This window comes from Thamnophis sirtalis, unplaced genomic scaffold (genome assembly GCF_051295495.1).
Source record: "Thamnophis sirtalis isolate CommonGarterSnake01/CBP01778 unplaced genomic scaffold, rThaSir2_p1.2 scaffold_5, whole genome shotgun sequence".
Taxonomy (NCBI): domain Eukaryota; kingdom Metazoa; phylum Chordata; class Lepidosauria; order Squamata; family Natricidae; genus Thamnophis; species Thamnophis sirtalis.
The window spans coordinates 2,316,745-2,341,492 of NW_028261385.1; the positions used below are offsets into that span (position 1 = coordinate 2,316,745).

At 55.1% G+C, this 24,748-nt stretch overlaps 1 protein-coding gene across 8 annotated transcripts; it reads right to left on the reverse strand.

Annotated features, from left to right (window-relative positions):
- Positions 1 to 1,523: 1,523 nt before the first annotated feature.
- Positions 1,524 to 23,846, reverse strand: TPM2 (tropomyosin 2). Of its 8 annotated transcripts, none has more exons than XM_087715218.1 (9): positions 23,618 to 23,846; positions 23,118 to 23,243; positions 10,297 to 10,430; positions 8,145 to 8,262; positions 7,961 to 8,031; positions 6,881 to 6,956; positions 5,783 to 5,845; positions 3,885 to 3,954; positions 1,524 to 1,766 (listed from the first exon to the last, which is right to left on the reverse strand). In XM_087715218.1, the coding sequence occupies exons 1-9, from the start codon at positions 23,729 to 23,731 to the stop codon at positions 1,684 to 1,686; spliced, it is 855 nt and encodes a 284-aa protein (XP_087571344.1). In that variant the 5' UTR covers positions 23,732 to 23,846; the 3' UTR covers positions 1,524 to 1,683. The 8 variants fall into 8 exon arrangements, with proteins under 8 accessions (XP_087571344.1, XP_087571342.1, XP_087571348.1 ...); XM_087715216.1 differs by lacking the exon at positions 6,881 to 6,956 and adding an exon at positions 6,002 to 6,077 and having other exon boundaries at positions 23,618 to 23,843; XM_087715217.1 differs by lacking the exon at positions 1,524 to 1,766 and adding an exon at positions 3,142 to 3,634 and having other exon boundaries at positions 23,618 to 23,844.
- Positions 23,847 to 24,748: the final 902 nt, after the last annotated feature.

Sequence of the window (24,748 nt, forward strand, 5' to 3'; positions counted from 1 at the left end):
GACTCTCTGTAAACCGCTTAGAGAGGGCTGAAAGCCCTATGAAGCGGTATATAAGTCTAACTGCTATTGCTATTGCTATCCTCAGTTCTAGGTTGCTTCTCTCTCCCTGATCAGTCCCCCCCCTCCGCCCCCCCCCCCCGGTGGCTTCTTTTTCTTGCCTTCGGGGGCTTTGGGGAATGAGTGGACCCCCCCCCTTCGTGGCATCCCCTCAGACACTGAAAGGCTTCTGCCGTGTGTCCCCCCCCACCCCAAGTCCTTCTTTTCTCCAGAGACGCCGTCCTCCATTCCTCCAGCCTCTGTTTCCATCTCCAAAGCTTCGGTCGTCTTCGGTTGCTCCTCTCTGCCCTTTTCCCAAAGCCTCGGGCTCTTTTTGGGGGGGGGGGTCACGTGGGGGCCAAAAATGGATGCAGGATTCCAGGCCTTACTGGGCCTTAAGGAAGCGGTGCTAACCCTCCAGGTTTGCAAGTTTGTTTGCAAGTTTAATAACATTTATATGCCACCCAATCCCGTAGGACTCCGGGCAGCTTACAGTACAGAATAAATAAATAAATAAATAAAAATAGAGGGAAAGAAAAGATAGATTTAAAAACAACACACCATGCACTCCGTTCTTAATGGGGCTGGACCATATTTTGGGGTCAACAGCCCCAGGCCTGCCGGAACAGCCAGGTTTTAACGGCTTTCCGGAAGTCCAGGAGAGTGGGAAGGGTCCGGATCTCTGTGGGTAGATCATTCCACAAGGCTGGGGCAGCTACAGAGAAAGACCTCCCCCGAGTAGTCGCCAACCGGCATTGCCCAGTCAACGGTACCCGAAGGAAGCCCAGCCTGTGAGATCTTATGGTTCGTTGGGAGGTATGTGGCAGGAGGCGGTCCCGCAGATATCTTGACTCTGTGCCTCTGAGCCACAGATGGCTGGCTGGTGTTTTAAAGGATCGTCCACTGGGACTCCAAGACCCCCCACTCATAGTTCCTGGTTGTGAGCCAGGCCCTGCCTAAGTGTAAAACCTTGCTTTTCTCCACATTAAATTTCACTTCGTTGGAGAGAGCTGTGCTGGGTGCTAAGTAGCTAAGTATAAATAAATAAAGAAATGTATATAAAAATGGATAACGAATAAGGAGATTATGAACGCAAGATAGAAATGTATAGAAAGGAAAACACTAACTGCAAAGAAACCGATTTGGAACTGCGGTATGATATACGACGGAACTTATTGTTCCTATGTTGTTTTTAAGTTAAGTTATTAATGTGTTTATGTGTTCTGTTGATGTGCTTATGTGTATAAAATAAAAATCCCCCCTCCCCAAAAAAACCTCTGGCTTTCAAGACTTGGGCAGTCTTAGCGGCTGGTCCAAGGACCCCCAAATCACCTCTCTCCGTTCCTCACAAGCCCTCTTTCCAACACCCAGCCGGCCACTAACAGCAGAGAGACCAGGAAACCCTCCCCACAGATCGGACTGCGAAAGGGCTGCAGCCGGCGGGACCCTCCCGCTCCCAGCCCCACAAATGACACAGGGACACGCCATCCTGGCTGGTCAGCTTGATTTAATATCTGCACTGGGAAGTGAGGCGCTGCACCAGCTGGACATGGAATGGCCTCAGCCTGGGCTGCAGGAGGCCGTCCTTCCTCCCAGAGGTGCGGGTGGGGGGCTGGGGAAGCAGGGGGGCGGGGGAAGCGCAGCCCCTCAGAGATTGTTCAGTTCAAGAAGAGTTTGGTCCAGGACCTGGTGGATGCCGACGTTCTCCTCTTTGGCACTGGCCAGGTTCTCTGTAAACACAAGGCACGCAACGGACACACCACGCACAGCAGGCGCACAGCCAGATTGAGAGCCGTCCGAGTGAGAGGAAGCAAGGAAGGCACACACACACAGACACACACACACACCCAAGGGGCATGTCAGTCTCGGTTCTTCCGAAGAAGAGCAGCAGCTACAAGGATGCCAGGATACTTAGAAGGGGCTGCCCAAGATGCCAGCGGGCAGACTTCTCCCCCTTGGTTGCTAAGAGAAGGCCAGGACAAACCCACGCCACCAGCAGTGCATCACAGGTGGCTGAGAGTGCCAAGACAGCGAGAGGGCGGCAGCTGCTCAAAGAAGGTGGGAAAACCCCAGGATTGTGCCACCACCCCTGAGTTCTCCAGCCCAGGTAGATGCTCCTTCCAGGTGCCCCCCCTCCCCAGCAGCAATGCTGTGTGCAGTTCATGCCCTCCCCACCAAGGAACAAGCCATCCCTGGGCACCTCCCTGCCCCCAAGCGTCTGCTGCCCGGCTGGCGGAGAACCAAGGTTTTTCCCTCTTTCCTGGATGCCACCTGGGCAATGAGCCCTTTGCCCTCCCGCAGGGACACACACAGCACCGGCTGCCAAGTGTTGCTCCAGCCCCGTCCACCCCGGGGGGGGGGGCAGGAGTGACCCTCCCGGGAAGCTAACTCAGTTGTGGAGGCCGTTGAGGACCAGCCGGAGTTCTCTAGCAAGGAGACGGTTTTTCTCTGCCTCCTGCTGGAAGCGTGCTAGAGAAGGCGTCGGTGGTGGCGAGAAAGAGAGAAGAAAGGGAAGGAAGGAAGGAAGGAAGACACAGCCGTCAGTGCAGAGGAAAACAGAAACCGGGGAGGCCGGGTGCCCCGTTCACCCTGCCTCCCCCAAAGCCTCTCCCAGACCCCCCGAGAAGGCTGCTGCTCTCCTGGGACAATCAGTCAATCAACACCCCCACCCCCCACCCCCGATTTCCACCTTGGTCCCCTCGAACATCTGCAGGCGAGGAAGCAGGAAACATCTGCCTTCTTAATGCAGGTGCTGCTACGGGGTGCCAGGGTGTCGTTCTGGAAACAGCCCTGACCGATTCTCACTGCTGCCCCCACGGGAGGGAAGGCAGCTGGGCTCCCGCATCTGGGGCACTGGCAGACAGCTGAGCCTGGAACGGCTGGACCTGTTCTCCCCCCCATGCTTTGCCTGGACCTCATCTGGGTCCTCACCCTCCACCCTGGGAAGCCCAAGCCGGAGAAACCTGAGACGGGTTGCTGGCAAGGAATCCTGGGCCCCCTTCCTCCTCCACTTGGCCCAAAAGGGTGAGGGGAGGGGCGGCAAGACCGATGGTCATGAGGCTTGATGGACGCAACCAAATGAAGAGGCAGAAATGGAGAGAGGAGGAGGAGGAGAGCTTGAGAGATGTTTATTGAAACGAAGAAGATGAGAACAGAACATGGAAGACAGGCAAGGGGGAAGGACAAGCAGAGCCAGGAGGTTCCGGCAGGGGCCTGGGGTCTGTCGCCCTCCTGTCCTACCCAGGCAGGGGCCTTTCCCCGGCCCACCGAATCTCCCACCCCACATAAGGCAGGCTGCTTTCTTGGCACAGCCAGCCCCCCCAGAGTGCAGCCCTAAGGCACTTGGGTACAGAAGAGCCCAGCTCCCTCCATGGAAATCCCCCCCACCCCGTCACCCCACCGTCCCGTCCCCCGGGTGGAGAAGTGGGGGGAAGGGGAGAGTGCTGACAAGGCATCTGCAGAAGGTGGGGGGTGCCAGGGGGTGGCCGGGCAGGGCAGTGCGGCCGTGCGGGGGCTCAGAGGGAGGTGATGTCATTCAGCGCATTGTCCAGCTCCTCGCTGATGGCCTTGTACTTCATCTTCTGGGCATAGACCTCGTCTGCAGCCAGCGTGCAGGGAGGGTGGACGTGAGGCAGGGGGGTGAGAGAGACAGCCAGGCAGTGGTGAGGAGAAGGAGGAGGAGGAGGTGGAAGGAGAAAAGAGTGAAAGTGAGAGGAAGGAAGAGGGGAAGGGGGGGGGACTCTTGCGCGGAGGCACTGATGTCTCACCATAGCCCCCCAACTCCATAGCTGCCTGCAGGCATCGACCCCCCCCAGGCCAAGCACTAAGGGGGAAGAAGGGGCGCTTACCTTCTAGATCATCAATGGTTTTCTCCAACTTTGCCACAGACCTCTCGGCAAATTCCGCCCGAGTCTCAGCCTGGGGGGCGGAGGGTGGGAGAAGGGGCAGGGAGAGGAAAGGAGTTTACAATGGCCCAGAAGCCCCAACCCCCCCCTCCCCGGGAAAGGGGCATTCCTGACTCCCCATTTGAGACCTCCAAAGTAGGCCATGACCCCTCCCTTGGCTCCCTGGAGCTTCACCTTCTCCTCCCTGCTTCCCTTCCCGTCGGGCAGGACGAGGCTAGAGAGAATCAGGGCAGGCACAGCGCTGGTTCTGCCAGTCCACCCTGCCCAGGAACAGGGCTCTGGCCATGCCAGGCGAGGGCAGAGATGTCCTTCATCCCTAGGAAAACATCCACTGCCTCCTGTTTGCCCCCCCCGCCCCCTTCATCCTCTCGCTCTGGGTAAGGAAGCGCGGCTGGCCTGGCACACCCTTCGGGGCTTCCGGGACTGGCCTGGGCCAGGGCATGCGGGAGGCAGGGGGCTCAGCAGAGCTCCCCCAGGCCCCTACGGTACGTAAACCTCCTGCAGCCTGGGAAGGAAGGGCAGCGGCTCTGGGTGGTCAGGCCACAGAAAGAGCGGAGATGGTGCAGTGGTTAAATGCAGCACTGCAGGCTACTTCAGCTGACTGCAGTTCTGCAGTTTGGCTGTTCAAATCCCACCAGGCTCAAGGTTGACTCATCCTTCCATCCTTCCGAGGTGGGTAAAATGAGGACCCGGATTGTTGTTGGGGGCAATTTGCTGACTCTGTAAACCGCTTAGAGAGGGCTGAAAGCCCTATGAAGCGGTATATAAGTCTAACTGCTATTGCTATTGCTATTGCTATTGCTATTTATATCTATATCTCTATCTCTACCTATCTATCTATGTATCTATGTATCTATCATCTATCTATCTATCTGTCTGTCTGTCTGTCTGTCTGTCTGTCTGTCTATCTATCTATCTATCTATCTATCAGATTGTTGGGGGCAATATGGTGACTCTGTAAACCGCTTAGAGAGGGCTGGAAGCCCTATGAAGCGGTATATAAGTCTAACTGCTATTGCTATCTATCTATCTATCTATCTATCTATCTATCTATCTATCTATCTATCATCTATCTATCTATTCTATCTATATCTATCTATATCTATCTCTCCCTCCCTCCCTCTCTCTATATCTATCTCTCCCTCTCTCTATATCTATCTATATCTATCTCTCCCTCCCTCCCTCTCTCTATATCTATCTCTCCCTCTCTCTATATCTATCTATCTATCTATCTATCTATCTATCTATCTATCTATCTATCTATCTATCTATCTATCTATCTATCATCTATCATCTATCATCTATCTGGGTGAAATGAGGACCCAGACTGTGGGGGCGATATGCTGACTCTGTAAACCGCTTAGAGAGGGCTGAAAGCCCTATGAAGCGGTATATAAGTCTAACTGCTATTGCTATTGCTAGAAGGGAGACCACGGCAGCAGAGGGGAGAGGAGCCAGTGCAGGGGGGGCCTCAGATGGAAGCGCCTGCCCCCTCCCCACGTGGGACCTGACAGCTCTCTTGGTGCAGGTTCCCCCTGCAGTGAGAATCTCTGGCCGTCGGGGGTGGGTGGGAGGGTTAGCTCCTCACTTTCCACTCTCTAGCACTCTACTGAACTGCCTCTTTTCTGGGCCACTGCTGGGGGGCACGGGGGGGGGGGGGACACCAGCAGCCCGTCCCATCCGTCCTGCCTGCCTGCCAAGGGCCGGGCACTGAGCACACACTGCAGACCCTTCAGAGCCAGACCCTCCCTCCATTTCCCCACCCCACCCCTACGGAGTCCTTTCCCCGCCCCCCCCCAATGCCCCCCCCCCCGGCCAGGAGAAGCGGTGTCTCCCCTCACCTCTTTCAGCTTGTCCGTCAGCAGTTTTATTTCCTCCTCGTATTTATCCTCCTTGGTGGAATACTTGGCAAAGAGGAAAGAGAGAGGAGGGGTAAAATAGGAGGCACAGCAGCCTGCAGCCCTCCCTTCCCCCCCCCTACACAAGGCCTTTGCACTGCTGGGGGAGACCCCCCCCACTCTCTTACAGCCCCTCCCCTCCCCAGCTGCCCCTCCCCCTACCTTGTCAGCTTGAGCCTCCAAAGATTTGAGGTTGTTGGTGACAATTTTCAGTTCTTCCTCAAGGTCCCCACATTTACTGTGTCCCAGCCAGACAGAGAGACGCAGAGGCAGGAGAGAAGGAAGGAAGGAAGGAAGGAAGGAAGGAAGGAAGGAAGGAAGGAAGGAAGGAAGGGGAAAGAGGGGAGGGAGAGCATCAGTGGAGAGAGAGAAAAAGGGGGCTCCCAGAGAGATTCCTTCTGCAGGGCTGGAAACTGAGCTGCCCAAAATCAGCTGGATTTGGGGGGGGGGGTGTTCCTTTATCACTCCAGCAGAACCTTCTTCTCACATGTCTCCCAAGCCAGCCAGCTTCGGACACGGGGAGTTTCGGCCAGCCAGCTTTGGACATGCGGGAGTTTGGGGAGCAGGCTCCCCTGAAGAGCCTGCCCTTGGCCGATAGATGTCCAGCCTGCCTTTCCATCCGGGGGATGAGAAGAGGCTGTTGTGTTACTTTCCCGGTGTGATCCAGGCCTCGATGGCTGCTTCTGTGAGAAGATGTTGCTGTTTAGCCCCCCCTCCCTCCCCAGCCTCACTACAACCCCCCCCACCCCCGTTACCTCTGCGTCCTCACAGGTCAAGTCAGGCCATGGGAGGCTCCTAAGGGGCTGCCCCTCCACACGTCCCTTTGCCACCTCGGCCATGGGGGTGCAGCCTGGTCCTGAGCCTCCACTGGACAGTGGGCAGTGCCCAAGGGAGAGGCCAGCCAGAGAACCTCAGCAGAAGAGGCAGAAGGGAGGAGAAAGGCTGAAAACCGAGGACCGGCTGAAAAGCAGGAGAGAGCGCGCAGCGAAAGGCGCGGAAGAGAGGAGGACGAGGAGGGCAGGAGAGCCCCCTACTCAGTACCTCTTCCTCTGAAGCCATCAAGGATTTGAGGGCCTGATCCATAGTGCGCAGCTCCTCTTCCAGCTGCCTCACACGGCTGGGGAGGCAACACAAAGTTTAGCCAGAGGAGGAGGAGGAGGCCAGCATGATCGACACAGCCAAGGCTGCCCACCACCCACCACCGCCCCCACCCCAGCGTCTGCCCAGGATTTGCTGCCTCAGAACTCCAAATGGGGAGAAGCCGTCACCCGTCAAAACCGCGCTCGACTAAGCCATGCCCGATTAAACCGCGTCGCTGACGTCATCAATAGGGCGACAACAGCCAGCGCGGAGAAAGAAGGGTGCTTTAAATAGCGCTTTGAAAGCAAGCCGATTCAACTTAAGGTAAGGATTAGGTTTAGGGTTAGCTTTAGGGTTAGGCTTAGGGTTAGGGTTAGGCTTAGGTTTAGGGTTAGGTTAAGGGGGGTTAGGTTTAGGTTTAGGGGTTAATTTTAGGTTTAGGGGTTACAGCGTGCTTCTGTCTCCGTGCTGTTGTCGCCCTGTTGATGACGTCAGCGGCGCGGTTTAGTCGAGCGCGGTTTTGTGGTGGAACCGGGAGAAGCCATGAAAGGGGCACAAGTGATGTTTGTGCCAAGATAATGAGCCACCTGGCACCTCTGAAGAGCCAGTCCCATTTGTCTTGCCCCTTCCTAGAAAAGCAGGGTTGGGACAGGCCCCCGGGGTCACCTGAAACCAGGGGCTCAGCTAAGACAATGACCTGGGCGCCCAGCTTCTTGAGGGCACAAGCAGAGAAGACGGAAGTCCCTCCATGCAGGTAGCACGGAAGTCACCTACCCGCTTACACACACGGGGCCCGCCCTGCGTCTCAACTCATTCTGGCCCATCTGCTCCCTACGGAGCCAAGAGGCCAGGAGCACAGGGGGCAAAGGGGCCTGGGATCCTTTCTCAAACAGGAGCCAAGAACGGACCAGCGGGGGAGCCATGTGTTTCTCCCCACCGCAGGGGGAAGGAGGGAGGGGGAAGCTGGCTGATCCCCCCTCCCCCAAAAGATGCCCCCTGCCCATTGGGCCGCCTGCACTCCCAACTCCAGGAGCTACTCACCTCTCGGCCACCTCTGCCCTCTCCTCCGAGCGCTCCAGATCCCCCTCCAGGATCACCAGTTTACGGGCCACCTGGCAAGAAAAGGGCCACGTTAATTGGGCAGGCTGGATGCCGCCCCCCCCCCCCTCTGAAAGGCAGCCAGGGCCACAGCCGCCGCCTCCCTGTCCCGGCCCCCGGGGCTCACCTCCTCATATTTGCGGTCCGCCTCTTCAGCGATGTGTTTGGCCTCCTTCAGCTGCATCTCCTGCAGTTCCATCTTCTCCTCATCCTTCATGGCTCGGTTTTCGATGACCTTCATGCCTCTGGGGGGGGAAACAAGGCTCGGTCAAGAAAGCCCCCCACCCCGCAGCTGCTGACCTGGGGAATTGACTACAACCTCCACAGGTGCCACAAGTGCCCAGGAGCCCCTCCTGCCTTGCCCATCCGTGTCTGCTCGGCACCTGGAGTGCCCAACCCTGGTCTATGGGTCCCTGGGCTTCGACTGCCCTGCCTTTGGGAGCAGCCCTCAAGTCCAGTGCTTCAAAAGCTGTTATCAATTTTTTATTCTTTTTCCAATATATTTTAGACTGTTAAAAATCTATACCGTGTATGGGTTCTGGGAAGTCGGGGGAGGGAAGGTTGGGGGGGGGTTGGGGGGGAGGGTAGGGGGAGGGATATATATCAGGTTTGACGAGACGTGTTAGATTTTAATGTAATTTGACTCCACATGTATACTGTCTTCTCTTATATTTTCATTACCATTATTATTATTATTATTATACAATTATATCACAGCGGCCAGTTGTTTCGCTGGATTTGGCATTGGTTACTAGTCGGGCCCACCCAGGGGCCTAGGACGTCGTAACGTATTTTCGTAATATGCGTGCAGATCCAAGCAGTGCGGCTTTTTGCATTTGACTGATGGGGATTTTGTCAATTTTTAACTGTTTTAAATGCAATTCCAGTGCTTTTGGAATAGCACCCAGTGTGCCGATTACCACTGGAATTACCACTGCTGGTTTGTGCCATAGTCGTTGAATTTCGATTTTTAAATCCTGGTATTTTGCAATTTTTTCATGTTCCTTCTTGGCGACTATGCTATCATCTGGTATTGCGATGTCTATGATTGTGACCTTATTTTTCTCAACCAGTGTGATGTCTGGTGTATTATGCGCCAGTATTTTGTCTGTTTGTGCATAATACACCAGATAACATTATTAATTATTATTAATATCAATTATTATAATTATTATTTCTTTAAAATTAGGATATGTTAAGTATATTGATATGAAGCGGAAATACACCAATGAGAGGAAGAATGGGAAACAGAAGGGAGAAGAAAGATGGGAAGGGAGGGATAGGAGAGAGGGTAAGGGGGGAAGATGAGGAGGATGAGAAGGAGGAGTGGAATGTAGAGAGAGGAGAAGGAGAAAGGAAGGGGAAGTAGAGTAGGAAAGGATGATGGAGGGAAGATAGGAAGTTGGAGAGAGGTAGAAGAAAGGTGTATGGAGAGCAGAAGAGCTAATAATGGGTTTTTATCTTTCTGGGCCTTGTTGACAAGAGGAACTGATGTAATTATTATTTAATACTATATGATGCTGGCTATGTATAGTATACATGTGATTGTATGTTATGAAATTGGAAATAAAAAAATATTTTTTAAAAAAAGCCCTGGGTTCGGGTTCAGGCAACCCAACAGTCCCATTCCGCAGCCATCTAGGCAGGCGGAATGGGACTGGAGAGCAAGTAGGATTATTACACCTGGAAAACTCCCTTTGCTCGCCTCTTTCGTCACCCCGACAGCAGCCATTTTTGCCATCGAGGCCCGGAAGGTGTCAGCAGGCATGACAAGAGACTCCAGCTCTTCCAACAAAGACGCCTCTACCAGACCCGAAATATTCGCTATTTCGACCCTGTTGCTAGCAGAGAAGGGCTCCAAATGAGCATTGCCGCACACAGGAGACTCCGATTTGCAGGTCGCATTTTCTGCGTATGGAGAACAACCGAATCCCCAAGATGGCAGTCAGAGGCCCCCTCCCCCTCCCAAAGGACCCCCAAGGCGCCCTCGAAATACATGGCAGAGGAAGTCTATGGAAAGCTCTAAGCATCGGGTGGGAGCATCGCTGAAGCAGCTGCCCGAGACGGGAAATGTTTGGAGATCCCTGGCTGCCCAACACAATTCATAGCACTGGGGGGGGGATCTTCTCCTGGAAGCAGATTCCTTGGGCTACACTGATTTTCTTCTGATCCCTTCGGTAACAACAAGGACTCTCCGGCCCTTCCCAGGAGCCCCGTGGCTTCATCTGGGCAGATCAGAGGAAGGTCCTGGCTTGCCTCCCAGAGGACCTCAGTCCCACCTCTCGCTCTCGTCAGCCATCTTCTCCGTCTCCTCCAGCTTCTGCAGGGCGGTGGCCAGGCGCTCCTGTGCTCGGTCCAGCTCCTCTTCCACCAGCTGGATACGGCGGTTCAGAGAGGCCACATCTGACTCGGCCTGCAAAGAGATAAAGTGCCCTTAAGACCTTAAGGCTCATCCCGGCAGCAGAATGGCCTCTTCACACCCTTCACTTCAGAAGGTTCACTCCGGTTCCACCACAAAACCGCGTTCGACTAAAGCACGCTCGACGAAACCGCGTAGCTGATGTCATCACAGGGCGACAACAGCACGAAGACAGAAGCACGCTGTAAACGCTAAACCTAAAATTAACCCCTAAACCTAATCCTAAACCTAACCCTAAACCTAACCCTTAACCTAACCCTAAACCTGACCCTAAACCTAACCCTAGACCTAACCCTAGACCTAACCCTAGACCTAACCCTAAACCTAACCCTAAACCTAACCCTAACCCTAAACCTAACCCTAAACCTAACCCTAAACCTGACCCTTAACCTAACCCTAAACCTAACCCTAAACCTAACCCTAAACCTAACCCTAACCCTTAACCTAACCCTAAACCTAACCCTAAACCTAACCCTAAACCTGACCCTTAACCTGACCCTAAACCTAACCCTAAACCTAACCCTAAACCTAACCCTAAACCTAACCCTAACCCTAAACCTAACCCTAAACCTGACCCTTAACCTGACCCTAAACCTAACCCTAAACCTAACCCTAAACCTAACCCTAAACCTAACCCTAACCCTTAACCTAACCCTTAACCTAACCCTAAACCTAACCCTAAACCTAACCCTAACCCTAACCCTAACCTGACCCTTAACCTGACCCTAAACCTAACCCTAACCCTAACCCTAACCCTTAACCTAACCCTAACCCTAAACCTGACCCTTAACCTGACCCTAAACCTAACCCTAAACCTAACCCTAAACCTAACCCTAACCCTTAACCTAACCCTTAACCTAACCCTAAACCTAACCCTAACCCTTAACCTAACCCTAAAGCTAACCCTAAAGCTAACCCTTACCTTAAGTTGAATCGGCTTGCTTTCAAAGCGCTATTTAAAGCGCCCTTCTTTCTCCACGCTGGCTGTTGTCGCCCTGTTGATGACGTCAGCGACGCGGTTTAATCGGGCGCGCTTTAGTCGAGCGCGGTTTTGTCGTGCCACAGTTCACTCCCACCCGCCCAGGTGGGGGGGACCCAACATCCAGGGCCAGGTTGCTCATTCTTCCCACCAATACCAGAATCCCCCTCCCCCGAGGCATCCAGTGCAAGACCCCCACCCCCCCCTCAAAGGCCATTGATTTCTAGGAAGCACCCGGCAAGGGTCCTTCTGACGGGCAACAGCAGCCACAGAGGAGCCCATTCTCTGCCCTCCTCAGAGACACTTTGAGGATTAAACCATCCTACAACCACAGCCAGAAGGTCAGCCCCCCGGCCCTGAGTACAGCCCTCCGGCCTCAGTCTGTGCTGAGCAACTCGAGCGATTGTGGGTGCACCTCGGTACACCCACGTTACACCTATCCTCCGCGAGCTGCACTGGTTACCGATCGGCCTCCGGATACGCTTCAAAGTGCTAGTCGTAACTTATAAAGCCCTTCATGGTATTGGATCTGGGTACTTGAGAGACGGCCTGCTGCCAATTACCTCCCAAAGACCTATTAGATCTCACAGGGTCAGCCTCCTCTGGGTTCCGTCTACCAGCCAATGCCATCTGGCTACCACCCGGGGGAGGGCCTTCTCTGTTGCAGCTCCGGCCCTCTGGAATGAACTCCCCGCAGGGATTCGGACCCTCACCTCTCTCCAGGCCTTCCGGAAAGCCGTCAAAACCTGGCTGTGCCGGCAGGCCTGGGGTTGATGAGTTCCCCTCCCCTCTCGACATGTATGGCTGTATGACTCTTGTGTATTTTAATTACGTGTATTGTGTTTGTATCCCCTTTTCCCCTTTTGAGTTGTTCGCCGCCCTGAGTCCCTCCCGGAGAAGGGCGGCATACAAATAAATTAAATCTTAATCTAATCTTAAACTCCTCCATTCCTGATCCCTGCTTTGCAAGCCCCAGGAACACCAAGCGTTCTCCTCCAGTGAGCCTCCAGGAACATGATGGCTTTGATGGAGCAATGAGGGGTGGAAGAGGCCTCCGGGCCCCAGCAGAAGGGGCTGCGGCAGACGCCTCCCTAATCCGTAGGGGAAGAAGACCCCCCCCTCTCAGCCTGGCCTGCAAGGTTCAATTCTTATAGCCAATCTCAATAAAAGCCCCTTTACCCTTCCTGTGGAGTTCATAGTCTGCGTCTACTTATGGGAGCTGATGATAGCAATAGCAGTTAGACTTGTATACCGCTTCATAGGGCTTTCAGCCCTCTCTAAGCGGTTTACAGAGTCAGCATATCGCCCCCCCAACAACAATCTGGGTCCTCATTTTACCCACCTCGGAAGGATGGAAGGCTGAGTCAACCCTGAGCCGGTGAGATTTGAACAGCCGAACTGCAGAACTGCAGTCAGCTGAAGTAGCCTGCAGTGCTGCATTTAACCACTGCGCCACCTCGGCTCTTGATGATGCCCAGCTTACCCTGTGCCTTTATGGCAGTCTTTCTCCAGCCTCCACAACCTCTCCCCAAGGGCAGAGTAGCGGATGAGGAGAGCTGGAGTAGGGCAGTGCCTGGCTATATGAGGAAAGAGGGGTGTTTCTGCTGGGCACAACGTCTCTGCTTGGGCATCTCTGCCCACCAGCCCACCCACCCCCACACACACACACATGGAAGACAGCCTCTCCAGGGCTCCCTCTGCAGAGCTGCTGGCTTTCCTGCCACTCAGCCCCCCCCCCCCATCCCTTCTCTCTCATCCCACATCCTGCCTTGGGGCCTGGGAACCTTCTGATGCCCCAGGGGGCTTTGCAGCCTCTCCGTACAGCCCCCAGAAGCCAGCAGGGGCTGCATAAAGAAGGAGGAGGAGGAGGAATGGGGGGCCTTGGGCGTGGCAGGCCAGGAGACTGCTGGAACCGGAAGTGACCCATGAACCCATAAAGGGATAAAAATGGAGCCAGGGTCCTCAAGATTTGGGGCACAGCAACTCCAACAGCACCGAGGAGGAGGAGGAGGAGAAAAAAGACCTTCCCCCACCCCATTGAGATACCCTGGAGGCAGCTGGAGTCTCTTCCAGAAGAGGAGGCTCCATGGAGTAGCCTGCGGGAGGGGCTCCCCACACTGCTGCGGACTCCTGGTCCCTCCCTAACAGGCCTGTCTGGCAGGCTGACTCAACTCCTGCAAAAAGCTGATGGGGAGGGGTGAAGCGGCAGCAAGGGTGGGGGAGGAAGCCCTGCTGCTTTCTCTTAGGCAGGGCTGACTAAAGCGGGAGGAATGCCCCCCACCCCTCCCAGAGCAGCCTATTCCCCGGAGGAGAAGGACAATGGGAGCTGGGGTGGGGGGGAGGATTTCCTGTTTATTGCAGCCACATCGCAATGGAGGTGGGCTGCATGCTCAGAGGAGGGGGGGGAGGAGCGAGGCAGCCCCCCCCCTCCACACATTCCAGGCAAGGGAGGGGCATCCTGCCAGGTCACTGGCATGGGGAGGCCCGAGAACTCGCAGAGGCGGGAGCCACTCGGCCACACCGAGGGTCAGAGAAGCAGCCTCTTTCCCAGGGCTCTGGAGAGGGCGCCTGGCAGGATACTGGCGCATGACACAACTTGCTGGAGAGGAAGTGGGGGGGGGGGCGCAGTCCAACCCAGGATGAAGCAACCAGGCCTGGGCCGGAGAGGCGCCTCCGAGCACCCAGGCCGCAGGGTAGGAGAGGAGCACAGAAAGTCCAAGCAGCCCAATTTACAGCTTCACCTTCCAGGGTGGGGTTTTTGCACCCAGAGACTCGGCTCTCCTTTCTGGGCTGCCAGCCAGGGCATCCAGGGCCCCCCAGGCGGCTTCATGGAAGCCTGAGCCAATCCCTGCTGAGCCATCAAGGCCTGGGGGTCACTTCTGAAGGGATCCCGCCTCGAAACAGCAGAGCTAGTGGAGAGAGCGCGTCCCTGGTTCCACCACAAAACCGCGGTAGACTAAAGCGCGCTCGACGAAAGCGCGTACGTGACGTCATCACAGCGCGACGAAAACAGCACGCTGTGAGCGGTTAAACTTAAAATTAACGCGTAAATCTAAACCTAACCCCCCAAACCTAACCCTAAACCTAACCCTAAGCCTAACCCTTAACCTAACCCTAAACCTAACGCTAACCCTTAACCTAACCCTAACGCTTAATGTAACCCTAAACCTAACCCTAACCCTAACCCTAATCCTAACCCTAACCCTAACCCTTACCTTTACATGAATCGGCTTGCTTTAATTTAATTTCCAATTTAATTTATTTTTAATTTTATTTGTCGCGCTGCTGATGACGTCAGGTACGCGCTTTGATCGGGGCGCGCTTTAGTGGACCGCGGTTTTGACGGGTCACGGCGTCCCTTCCACGCCCTGCACGAAGAAGAGTTCAGGGGGCATGGAAAGGGAGACCTCTGGGCCAGAGGGCAGAGCCACAGTAAGTCTGGATCAGCCATGGGGGGGGGGAGGGGGCAGGCCAACCCCCTTGTTACCCACATGGCATTCCACACCGAAGGATGCCCAGACACAACTGAACTGGAGGGCAGCTCCGAATGCTTCGCACAAGGAAGACAGCAGCTCCTCAAGCCCCCTCAGCAAACCAGGCTTCTTGGTGCCCAAGATGCTGGCTCTCTGGGAAAGGCTGTGCGGATGGACCACCCCCTACCCCACCCCAGAACCTGATACCTTGTGGAAAGGAAGAAAAAAGGGAGTCCTGCCACCCCAGGCCTTTCTATTCCCCCATAGGAGGCGTCCGTGGTGCTTCTCTGAACTTGGTTATATCCTTGCAGATGTTCCGGCCCTCTGGAACGAGCTCCCCCCCCCCCCCCGTGGAGATTCGGACCCTCACCACCCTCCGGGCTTTCCGCAAAGCCCTTAAAACCTGGCTGTTCCAACAGGTGATGAGTTCCTGTCCCCGCTCGAATGGTGTGTCTGTTGAGTTGTTTTTAAAATTGTGGTATTGTTTATGTCTTTTTTCCCCTATTTGTATCCCCTATCCACACACACACACACACCCGACTTGGGTTGTGAGCCGCCCTGAGTCCCTCTGGGAAAAGGGCGGCATAGAAATATAATCAATTCAATTCAATTCAAAACAGGTCATATTATCTGTGCTTTAAGTCAGTGTTTCTCAACCTTGGCAACTTGAAGATGTCCGGACTTCAACTCCCAGAATTCTCTAGCCAGCTATGCTTTAAGCCAGTGTTTCTCAACCTTGGCAACTTGAAGATGTCCGGACTTCAACTCCCAGAATTCTCTAGCCAGCTATGCTTTAAGCCAGTGTTTCTCAACCTTGGCAACTTGAAGATGTCCGGACTTCAACTCCCAGAATTCTCTAGCCAGCTATGCTTTAAGCCAGTGTTTCTCAACCTTGGCAACATTCGCTGGCTGGGGAATTCTGGGAGTTGAAGTCCGGACATCTTCAAGTTGCCAAGGTTGAGAAACACTGGTATAACATCACCAGCAGTGATAAGGTTCATCTGCAAGAAAAGAGCCACGCTCAGAGACCACCGAGGACCCCCTCATTCCAACCCCGAGCTCCGAAGACATATTATGGGATCTCTCCTAAAAGCCCCCCCCCCGCCCCAGGTAGGAAGAGGAAGGAAATCCTCGGCCAGCCCAGCATTCACTTGCCCACCCGCGAGACCCCGCAGGGAATCCGAAGCAGCCGGACCGCTCCGGCCCGGGTCTCCCGCAGGAGACCGTGGCCAGGCTCAGCGGGAGGCTCGGAGGCTGCTTCTCTCCCACCAGTCCGGCGGGAGAGCAGCGCGGGCTCCCGAAAGGCAGCTGCTGCGGGCGCTGCTCCCTTGCGCCGCCGGCTTCCGCTCGGGCCACGGAGGATTTCCCACTGAGAAGGGGAGGAGAAGCCCGAAAACGGGAGGCGGCGGCGGAGCTGCGCAGAGCAGGGTGGGCCCGGAGGGCGATCCGAAGCGGAGCTGCCTCCCGAAAGAGCCGCCTGCTGCTCGGCCCCGAGGCGCTCTGCACATGCTTAGCAGAGGGACGCCGTGCAGCCCCGGCGGGGCCTCGGCAGACAATGCGGGGAGGGCTCCACGCGCGATGCCCAGGGAGGCTCACCCGTGTCCTGGCCCGGCGCTCGGCGTCCACCTCCCGCTGCAGGTGTTCGGCGCGCTCTTCGGCCTCGTCGGCTACTTGCTGCAGGGTCTGGATCTTCTTCTTGACCGCCTCAATGGAGCTGCCCCCGGCCATGGTCCCGGGATCGAGGCGGACAGCAAGGGAGGCAGGGAGGGGCCGCTGGACCCGCCGAGGACGCGGGTGCAGGAGCGAAGTGCCTGACCGGGCCAGCTGGCGGGGTTCTCGGGCCGCGGTGTCTCTGGGCCCGCCTTCCCTCTGCCGCTCGCTCGCTCGTCCGCCCGCCCAGCAGGAAGAGGCGCGGAGGGTGCGGAACGAGGCGGCCTTTCGAGCTGCTGCTGTTGCCGCCTCCCTCCTCTCCTCTCCCCGCCCCACCGGCTTTCCCGGCCAGACCCGCCTTAAAGAGCCCGTTCAAAGTCAGGCGGCAGCCTCCGCTCAGCCCCGCTGGGGTTTCCGCATTGGGAGGGGGGGCGGGGGGGCTGCGGACAGCAGAGCCAAGCAAGAGTCCTCTAGAGCAGTGGTTCCCACACTTGGCAACTTTGAAGACTTGTGGACTTCAACTCCCAGAATTCCCCAGCCAGCTCAGTGGTTCCCAAACTTGGAAAAATTGGAAGACTTGTGGACTTCAACTCCCAGAATTCTCCAGCCAGCTCAGTGGTTCCCAAACTTGGCAACTTTGAAGACTTGTGGACTTCAACTCCCAGAATTCTCCAGCCAGCTCAGTGGTTCCCAAACTTGGCCACTTTGAAGACTTGTGGACTTCAACTCCCAGAATTCCCCAGCCAGCTCAGTGGTTCCCAAACTTGGCCACTTTGAAGACTTGTGGACTTCAACTCCCAGAATTCTCCAGCCAGCAGCTGGCTGGAGAATTCTGGGAGTTGAAGTCCACAAGTCTTCAAAGTGGCCAAGTTTGGGAATCACTGCTCTAGAGGGCCCCAGCAGGGGAAAGGAAAGCCCGCTGCCCCACTTGGCCCCCCCCACCACTTCCCCCCCCCCACCACTTGCCCATTCCTTCCAAGGACGTTCAAGGCCACCTAGCGGTGTCACTGGAAACTGGCACTGCCCACCTCCAGTGTTTCTTCCTTGAACAAACAGGTGTGCTAGACCTAGTGCCCTCCAAACAGCCCATTCTGGACTTCCAAGGCTTCCAGATATCCACACAAGGCACCGAATGACACATTGCCATCACTCTTCATTTCATTTATTGAATTTCCATGCCGCCCAATCCCGGAGGACTCCGGGCGGCTTACAGAAATGAAGAAAAAAAATTTAAAAGAATTATTAAAAACCATGGGACACAACAAAGTTAAAAAAGGGAACACAACAGACACCCAATCAGGAGGGGGCTGGACCTCAATCAAGGGGTCAGCAGCCCCAAGCCTGCCGGAAAAGCCAGGTTTTAATGGCTTTGCGAAAGGCCACGAGAGTGGGCAGGGCCTGGATCTCTGGGGGGCAGCTCATTCCATATGGCCGGAGCGGCAACAGAGAAGGCCCTACTCCTCGGCGCCGCCAGCCGGCATTGTCCCGCTGAAGGCACCCGGAGAAGGCCCACCCTGTGCGATCTTATTGGTCTGAGGGAGGTATGTGGCAGAAGACGGTCTCGCAGGTACCCAGAAGAACCGGCAGATTTGGGGGGGGGGGTTTCTTCCAATATACAGAGCCGAGGTGGCGCAGTGGTTAAATGCAGCACTGCAGGCTACTTCAGCTGACTGCAGTTCGGCAGTTCGGCAGTTCAAATCTCACCGGCTCAGGGTTGACTCAGCCTTCCATCCTTCCGAGGTGGGTAAAATGAGGACCCGGATTGTTGTTGGGGGCAATATGCTGACTCTGTAAACTGCTTAGAGAGGGCTGAAAGCCCTATGAAGCGGTATATAAGTCTAACTGCTATTGCTATTGCTATTTATATCTCTATCTCCATCTCTACCGATATCTATATCTATCCATCTCTCTCTATCTCTATCTCTATCTATCTATCTCTATATCTCTATATCGCTATACCTATACCTATCTCTCCCTCTCTCTCTCTTTCTTTCTATATCTATCTATCTATCTATCTATCTATCTATCTATCTATCTATCTATGTATATCTATATCTATATATCTCTATATCTATATTAAAAAGAGCCGAGGTGGCGCAGTGGTTAAATGCAGCACTGCAGGCCCCTTCAGCTGACTGTTATCTGCAGTTCAGCGGTTCAAATCTCACCGGCTCAAGGTTGACTCAGCCTTCCATCCTTCTGAGGTGGGTAAAATGAGGACCCGGATTGTTGTTGGGGGCGATGTGCTGACTCAATTTAAAAATCTGTAAACTGCTTAGAGAGGGCTGAAATCCCTATGAAGCGGTATATAAGTCTAATAAATAAATAAATAAATAAATAAATAAATAAATAGCTGCAATCCTGCTGCAGCACAGGGGCATCTGCCCCCGGCCATGGTCCCGGGATCGGGGCGGGTGAGGTGGACGGCAGGGGAGGCAGGGCAGGCCGAGAGAAGGACCCTGGACTGTGGCTCTCTCAACCCACAGAAGGCAGCTCTGAGTACTTCCTCTTGGGTGAGGGTTGCAAATAAAGGCATCTCCCATTTACAACATCTCTGTTTCTCCAGAGTTACAGACAATGACTTTTCCCAACCAGGCGCTCAGCAAACATTTGATTCTGGGCAGAACTTGCATTGGCCTGGATAGGCAGCACATTCCCTTCATCTCTGCCTTGTCTCTGGTCCGAAACAGGGGCGGGAACTCTGGTTTGGGGCCAGGCAAAGGCCGGTTTGGAGCATGGCTTCCAAGTGTGGACAGCACTATGAAGAGTTCGAAGGAAGAAGCCTTGTGACGAAGTATTTCCTGCAGCACCTTGAACGTCCAAGTTAAATCTCACTATTCTTTTTAAAATAGCAATAGCAATAGCAGTTAGGCTTATATACAGCTTCATAGGGCTTTCAGCCCCTCTAAGCGGTTTACAGAGTCAGCATATCACCCCCACAGTCTGGGTCCTCATTTTACCCACCTCGGAAGGATGGAAGGCTGAGTCAACCCTGAGCCGGTGAGATTTGAACCGCCGAACTGCAGTCAGCTGAAGTAGCCTGCAGTACTGCACCCTAACCACTGTGCCACCTCGGATAGATAGATGATAGATAGATAGATAGATAGATAGATAGATAGATAGATAGATAGATAGATAGATAGATAGATAGATGATAGATAGATAGATAGATAGATAGATAGATAGATAGATAGATAGATAGATAGATAGATAGATAGATAGATAGTGGCGCAGTGGTTAGGGTGCAGTACTGCAGGCCACTTCAGCTGACTGCTATCTGCAGCTCCACGGTTTCTAATCTCGCTGGCTCAAGGTTGACTCAGCCTTCCATCCTTCCGAGGTGGGTGAAATGAGGACCCGGGATTGTTGTTGGGGGCGATATGCTGACTCTGTAAACCGCTTAAAGAGGGCTGAAGCCCTATGAAGCGGTATATAAGTCTAACTGCTATTGCGATTGCTAATAGTTTTATTATTTCTGTCCTCTGGGGTTATTAGCTATCCCATCAAAAGCTGAAATGCCGGCAGATTTGATCAGCACTCAACTCATTTATGGAAATATTGGAGACTAGAGAACCCAGGGTTAACCCTTTGGGGCACCCAAGCAGATTTCCCCTCCAACCTGAAGCAAAAGCTTTGATCACCATGCTACAAGGATTCTTCTCAAGCCAGTCCAGCCAGGCTTAACCAGTTCATTAATCAGCATATTGGGGGGGGGGGGGTTGCAGCAGTGCTTTGCTGAAATCAACTTGTGTTATGAGTGTACATTCCCACAAGGAAATGACACGATCAAACACCGAATAAGAACGGCAAGATTTCTCTTGGAAATCCATGGTGGGTTTTTTGTTGATTACCACATCGGGATACTTATGGATCAGCCTTTTCATGAACTACTGTCCCTTTGCGCACCTCAGCAGCCCATCCTGGCCCTCCAGTGGGGCCCACCTTGGTGGTCTTCCAAGGCACAGATATCAGGAAGCTTCCTCTGTTGTTTATTGTTGCTCCAACCCCATTTGTTTGAGGGCAGGGCTGCTATTGCGTTCCTCAGGCCTCTTGGATTCTCTCCTCCACCTGGCTGGTGTTTCTCTTGTCTCAGGCTTCGTTCCTGCCATCTTCAGGCCATCTCTCAAAAAACGTCTGATGGGAAACCCCTTGGGGGTGGGGTGGGGGCGGAGAAGAGTGGGCTGAGAGTGGGTTTCTTTCTTCCTTGAGCAGCTGCAGGACTGGCTCTTCTTATTTCGGATACAACTAAAGGCCTTTTTATGAGCATCTTCTGCTAAACTCTTCAAGAGATTTTGCTTCTCTTTGATGCCAGAAGCAATTGAATGCTGCTCGTCTGTTTCTCCCTTTGTGACCCGAGTCTCTTTCCATTTGGGTTGCTTGTTTCCTTTATTACACTCTTTGTGCAATCCCACTGGCTCTTGAAGAGTCTTCTGCTTCGTCTCCTCTTCTCCCGAATTGCTTGCTGTTCTGCTTTTCTTTAGGAACTTCTCCACCCATCCTGAGCAGCACTGGTTACCGATCAGTCTCCGGATACGCTTCAAGGCGCTAGTTGTAACTTCTTATAAAGTCCTTCATGGTATTGGACCTGGGTACTTGAGAGACCGCCTGCTGCCAATTACCTCCCACAGACCCATTAGATCGCACAGGGTCGGCCTCCTCCAGGTGCCATCTACCAGCCAATGCCACCTGACTATTACCCGGGGAGGCCTTCTCTGTGGCAGCTCCGGCCCTCTGGAATGAACTCCCCGCAGGGATTCGGACCCTCACCTCTCTCCAGGCCTTCCGAAAAGCCGTCAAAACCTGGCTTTGCCGGCAGGCCTGGGGGTGATGAGTTCCCTCCCCTCTCGACATGTATGGTTGTGCGACTGTTGTTTACTTTTATTATTTGTATTTTGTCTTTTATGTTCCCCCTTTTTTCCCCCCTTGAATTGTTCGCCGCCCTGAGTCCTCCCGGAGAAGGGCGGCATACAAATAATAAAATACAAATACAAATATAAATACAGCCTTCCCCATTCAGTTCTCCTGCTGCTGGGCTGACCCTTGCTCTGAGTGATGGGACCCCTCCATCCCGAGGCCTCCAGAATACAGGTGTCTGCAGGTTCAGGTTCAGTTCCCTTAAAAATCAAACACTCTCCAGCAGCCCCACACGGGTCCAGAAAGACGGGCAAAGTGGGTTCTGCACAGGGACGGGGGGGGGAGGAGGACACAGGGGGGAACCCCGGGTGCAGTAGGAGGCGATGGGACCATCACGGAGGAGGGAGCAGCTGGACTTCCAAGGCATTGCTCCTCCCCCCTGTCAGCCCCTCCTCCTCCTCCCCCTGGCTCAGGGAATCACCAAATATGAGCAAAGGCGAGAGGGAGAGAGAAGCCAGGCCAAAGGAGGGTGGCAGCAGCTTCCTTCCTTCCAGCTTCTGCTGAATTCCCTGGCCCCGGGAAGTGTGGGGGTTCTCTGGGGGAGGGGAGGGGAGTCTTGGGGGGCACTTTGGGTGCTCAGGGGTTGGGGGCAAGTGGGCAGCTGGGGGCGCCTTGAGCAGAGGGGCTCCAGTTAATCTATGCAGGGAAAAGGGCTCCTCTCTGAGCCAGGCCACAGTGCCTATTTTCCAGGCAGCTCTAGATCATCGGAAGGGGATCCCTTTGCGCACCTCAGCAGCCCATCCTGGCTCCTCCAGTGGGGCCCACCTTGGAAGAGCCTGCGCACTGAAGGGGGGGGGGAGGTGGCCCCACAAAGAAGCTGCTCCTAGTGAAGTCGAGGCTCTGTTCCAGCACCTGGAGAATCTGGGGGGGGGGGGATGCCTCGCCCTTCCACCTCTGCTACATTCTGTGGTCCACTAGCCAAGGCTGGGGGCTCCAAGGGGCAGATCTGGGTCCCCGGCTTCCATTGCTTAGGCTCTGGGGAACAGAGCCTCCCTCTTTCCCGTCTCTTGAGAGACCCCTGTCTCTGGGCCGCCTGTTGCCTTGCCCCCTGGCAGGGCCAGCCTCCCCAGTGGTGGGTCTCTTCGTGCTGGGATATTTGGCCGCCGTGCGGGGGGGGGGGGGGGGTGCGCTGGCTGTCCTCCAAGTGGCTACCTTTTAGCAGCTCCTTGAGTTTCCCCGATTGGTTTCCAGCCCGACACGGGCCGGGCTTCGAAAGGCGCGTTTATTTATAGGGTGCCGAGTGCCTTCGCGGAGGCTGGGCGTTAACATTACCCGCGACCGCCGCCGCCGCCGCCACCTGCGTTGCCTTCTCGGCAGGGGTCAAAGCCGGCCTTAGAAGGGAGCTCAGCAGTGGTAACTGTGGGCCCTTGACAGGTTTTGGGGCGGCTGGCCCGGCGCCCGGCGATGCTTCCCTTAAGCTCCGCTCGCTGCTGGGCACCCTGGACGGAACGCGCTGCCTGCCAGGCCCCTCCCTTGTCCCCTCCCCGGCGCCGCCGGCAGCAGCTGCTGGGGGCTTAAAGCGCTCGGAATACCTGCAGGGGCGTCGCGTCTCATCTGCCGCTGCTCATCAGGGCGCCCGGCCAAGCCCGCCCCGACGGCTCGACCCTTATACCCCGAAAGCCCACGGATCACGGAGCCCGCCCCAGCGCCCTTGGCTTCACTCACGTCGGCCGCCTTCTTCTCGGCCATCTCCAGCTTCTCCTGGGCTTCCTTGACCGCTTCGGAGTATTTCTCCACTTCATCCTCGGTTCCCTTGAGTTTTTTCTCCAGGCCCTGCTTCTCTTCCTCCAGCTACGGGGGGGAAGAGAGAAAAAGGCGGCGGGGGGTCAGGAGATGCTGTGCCTGGGACGCCGCTGCAGAACAGCGGAGCTCAACCGGAGGGGGAGCTGGGAGAGGCGGGGCCGCCCTGCATTCAGAGCCCCGGTGGGGGGGGGATCCTCTGGACCCTCGCTCCCTTGGGAGACGGGGAGGGGGACCAAGGGCGTCCCTCACTTTCCGAAGCGCACCCAGGGCCCCCAAACCCAGAGCCCCCAAACCCAGGGCCCCCAAACCCAGGGCTCCGGCGGGGTGGAATGCTGATAGGGCGTGGGGAGCCGGGACCCCCGGGACAGAGACTCCAGATGGGTCGGGTCTCCCCGGGGGTAGTCGGGGCGCGGGCCAGTCACCTGCTTGCACCGGTCCTCCGCCTGTTTCTTGTCGCCCTCCGCCTGCTCGGCTCGGTCGATGGCGTTCTCCTTGTCCAGCTTCAGCATCTGCATCTTTTTCTTGATGGCTTCCATGGCGGCGGTGGCGGCTGGGAGACCGACGGAACGGACGGCTGGAGAAAGAAGAGAAGACGGGCGGCGGAGACGAGAGAGCCGAGTGGAGCCGGGAGCGGCGGGTGCTGGCTGGGCGCCCCGGACCTCCGCCGCTGCCTAAAAGCTGGGGAGGGGCCGGTCCCTCCCCCGCCGGCCAAGCAGCACCTTTTTAGGGACAAGCTGGCAAACTCGGACCGGCCTGCGGGCGGGGAGAGAAAGGCAGACGGCCAAGGGGCAGCGCGTCTCTCCCCGTTTGGCCGTAAGCGCTTCGGCATTCCCGCTCCCCCTCCCGAGTCAGGACGGCCTGGAGGCCCCATAGGCCCCGCTGAGACAGATTTCTCTGCGGCCTGCTATATCGGGCGACCGAGCCACGGTGTCCCGCCGCTGCATCTCGTCGCAAAAGCCCCGGGAATCGGGAAGCAGGGCCACACGTGGCAGTCACTCGTGGCGGCTTAACTGAAGCCCACAGCCAGCGCCTAGCCTGGGCTGCAGCTAACCGCATCCCCTGGCTACACAGCCGTGCCCGGGGGCCTCGCCAGAACCACCGCGGCAGATAGATAGATAGATAGATAGATAGATAGATAGATAGATAGATAGATAGATAGATAGATAGATAGATAGATAGATAGATAGATAGATAGATAGATAGATAGATAGATAGATAGATAGATAGATAAGATAGATAGATAGATAGATAGATATAGATAGATAGATAGATAGATAGATAGATGATAGATAGATAGATAGAGATGATAGATAGATAGATAGATAGATAGATAGATAGATAGATAGATAGATAGATTGATAGATAGATAAGATAGATAGATAGATGATAGATAGATAGATAGATGATAGATAGATAGATGATAGATAGATAGATAGATAGATAGATAGATAGATAGATAGATAGATAGATAGGATGATAGATAGATAGATAGATGATAGATAGATAGATAGATGATAGATAGATAGATAGATAGATAGATAGATAGATAGATG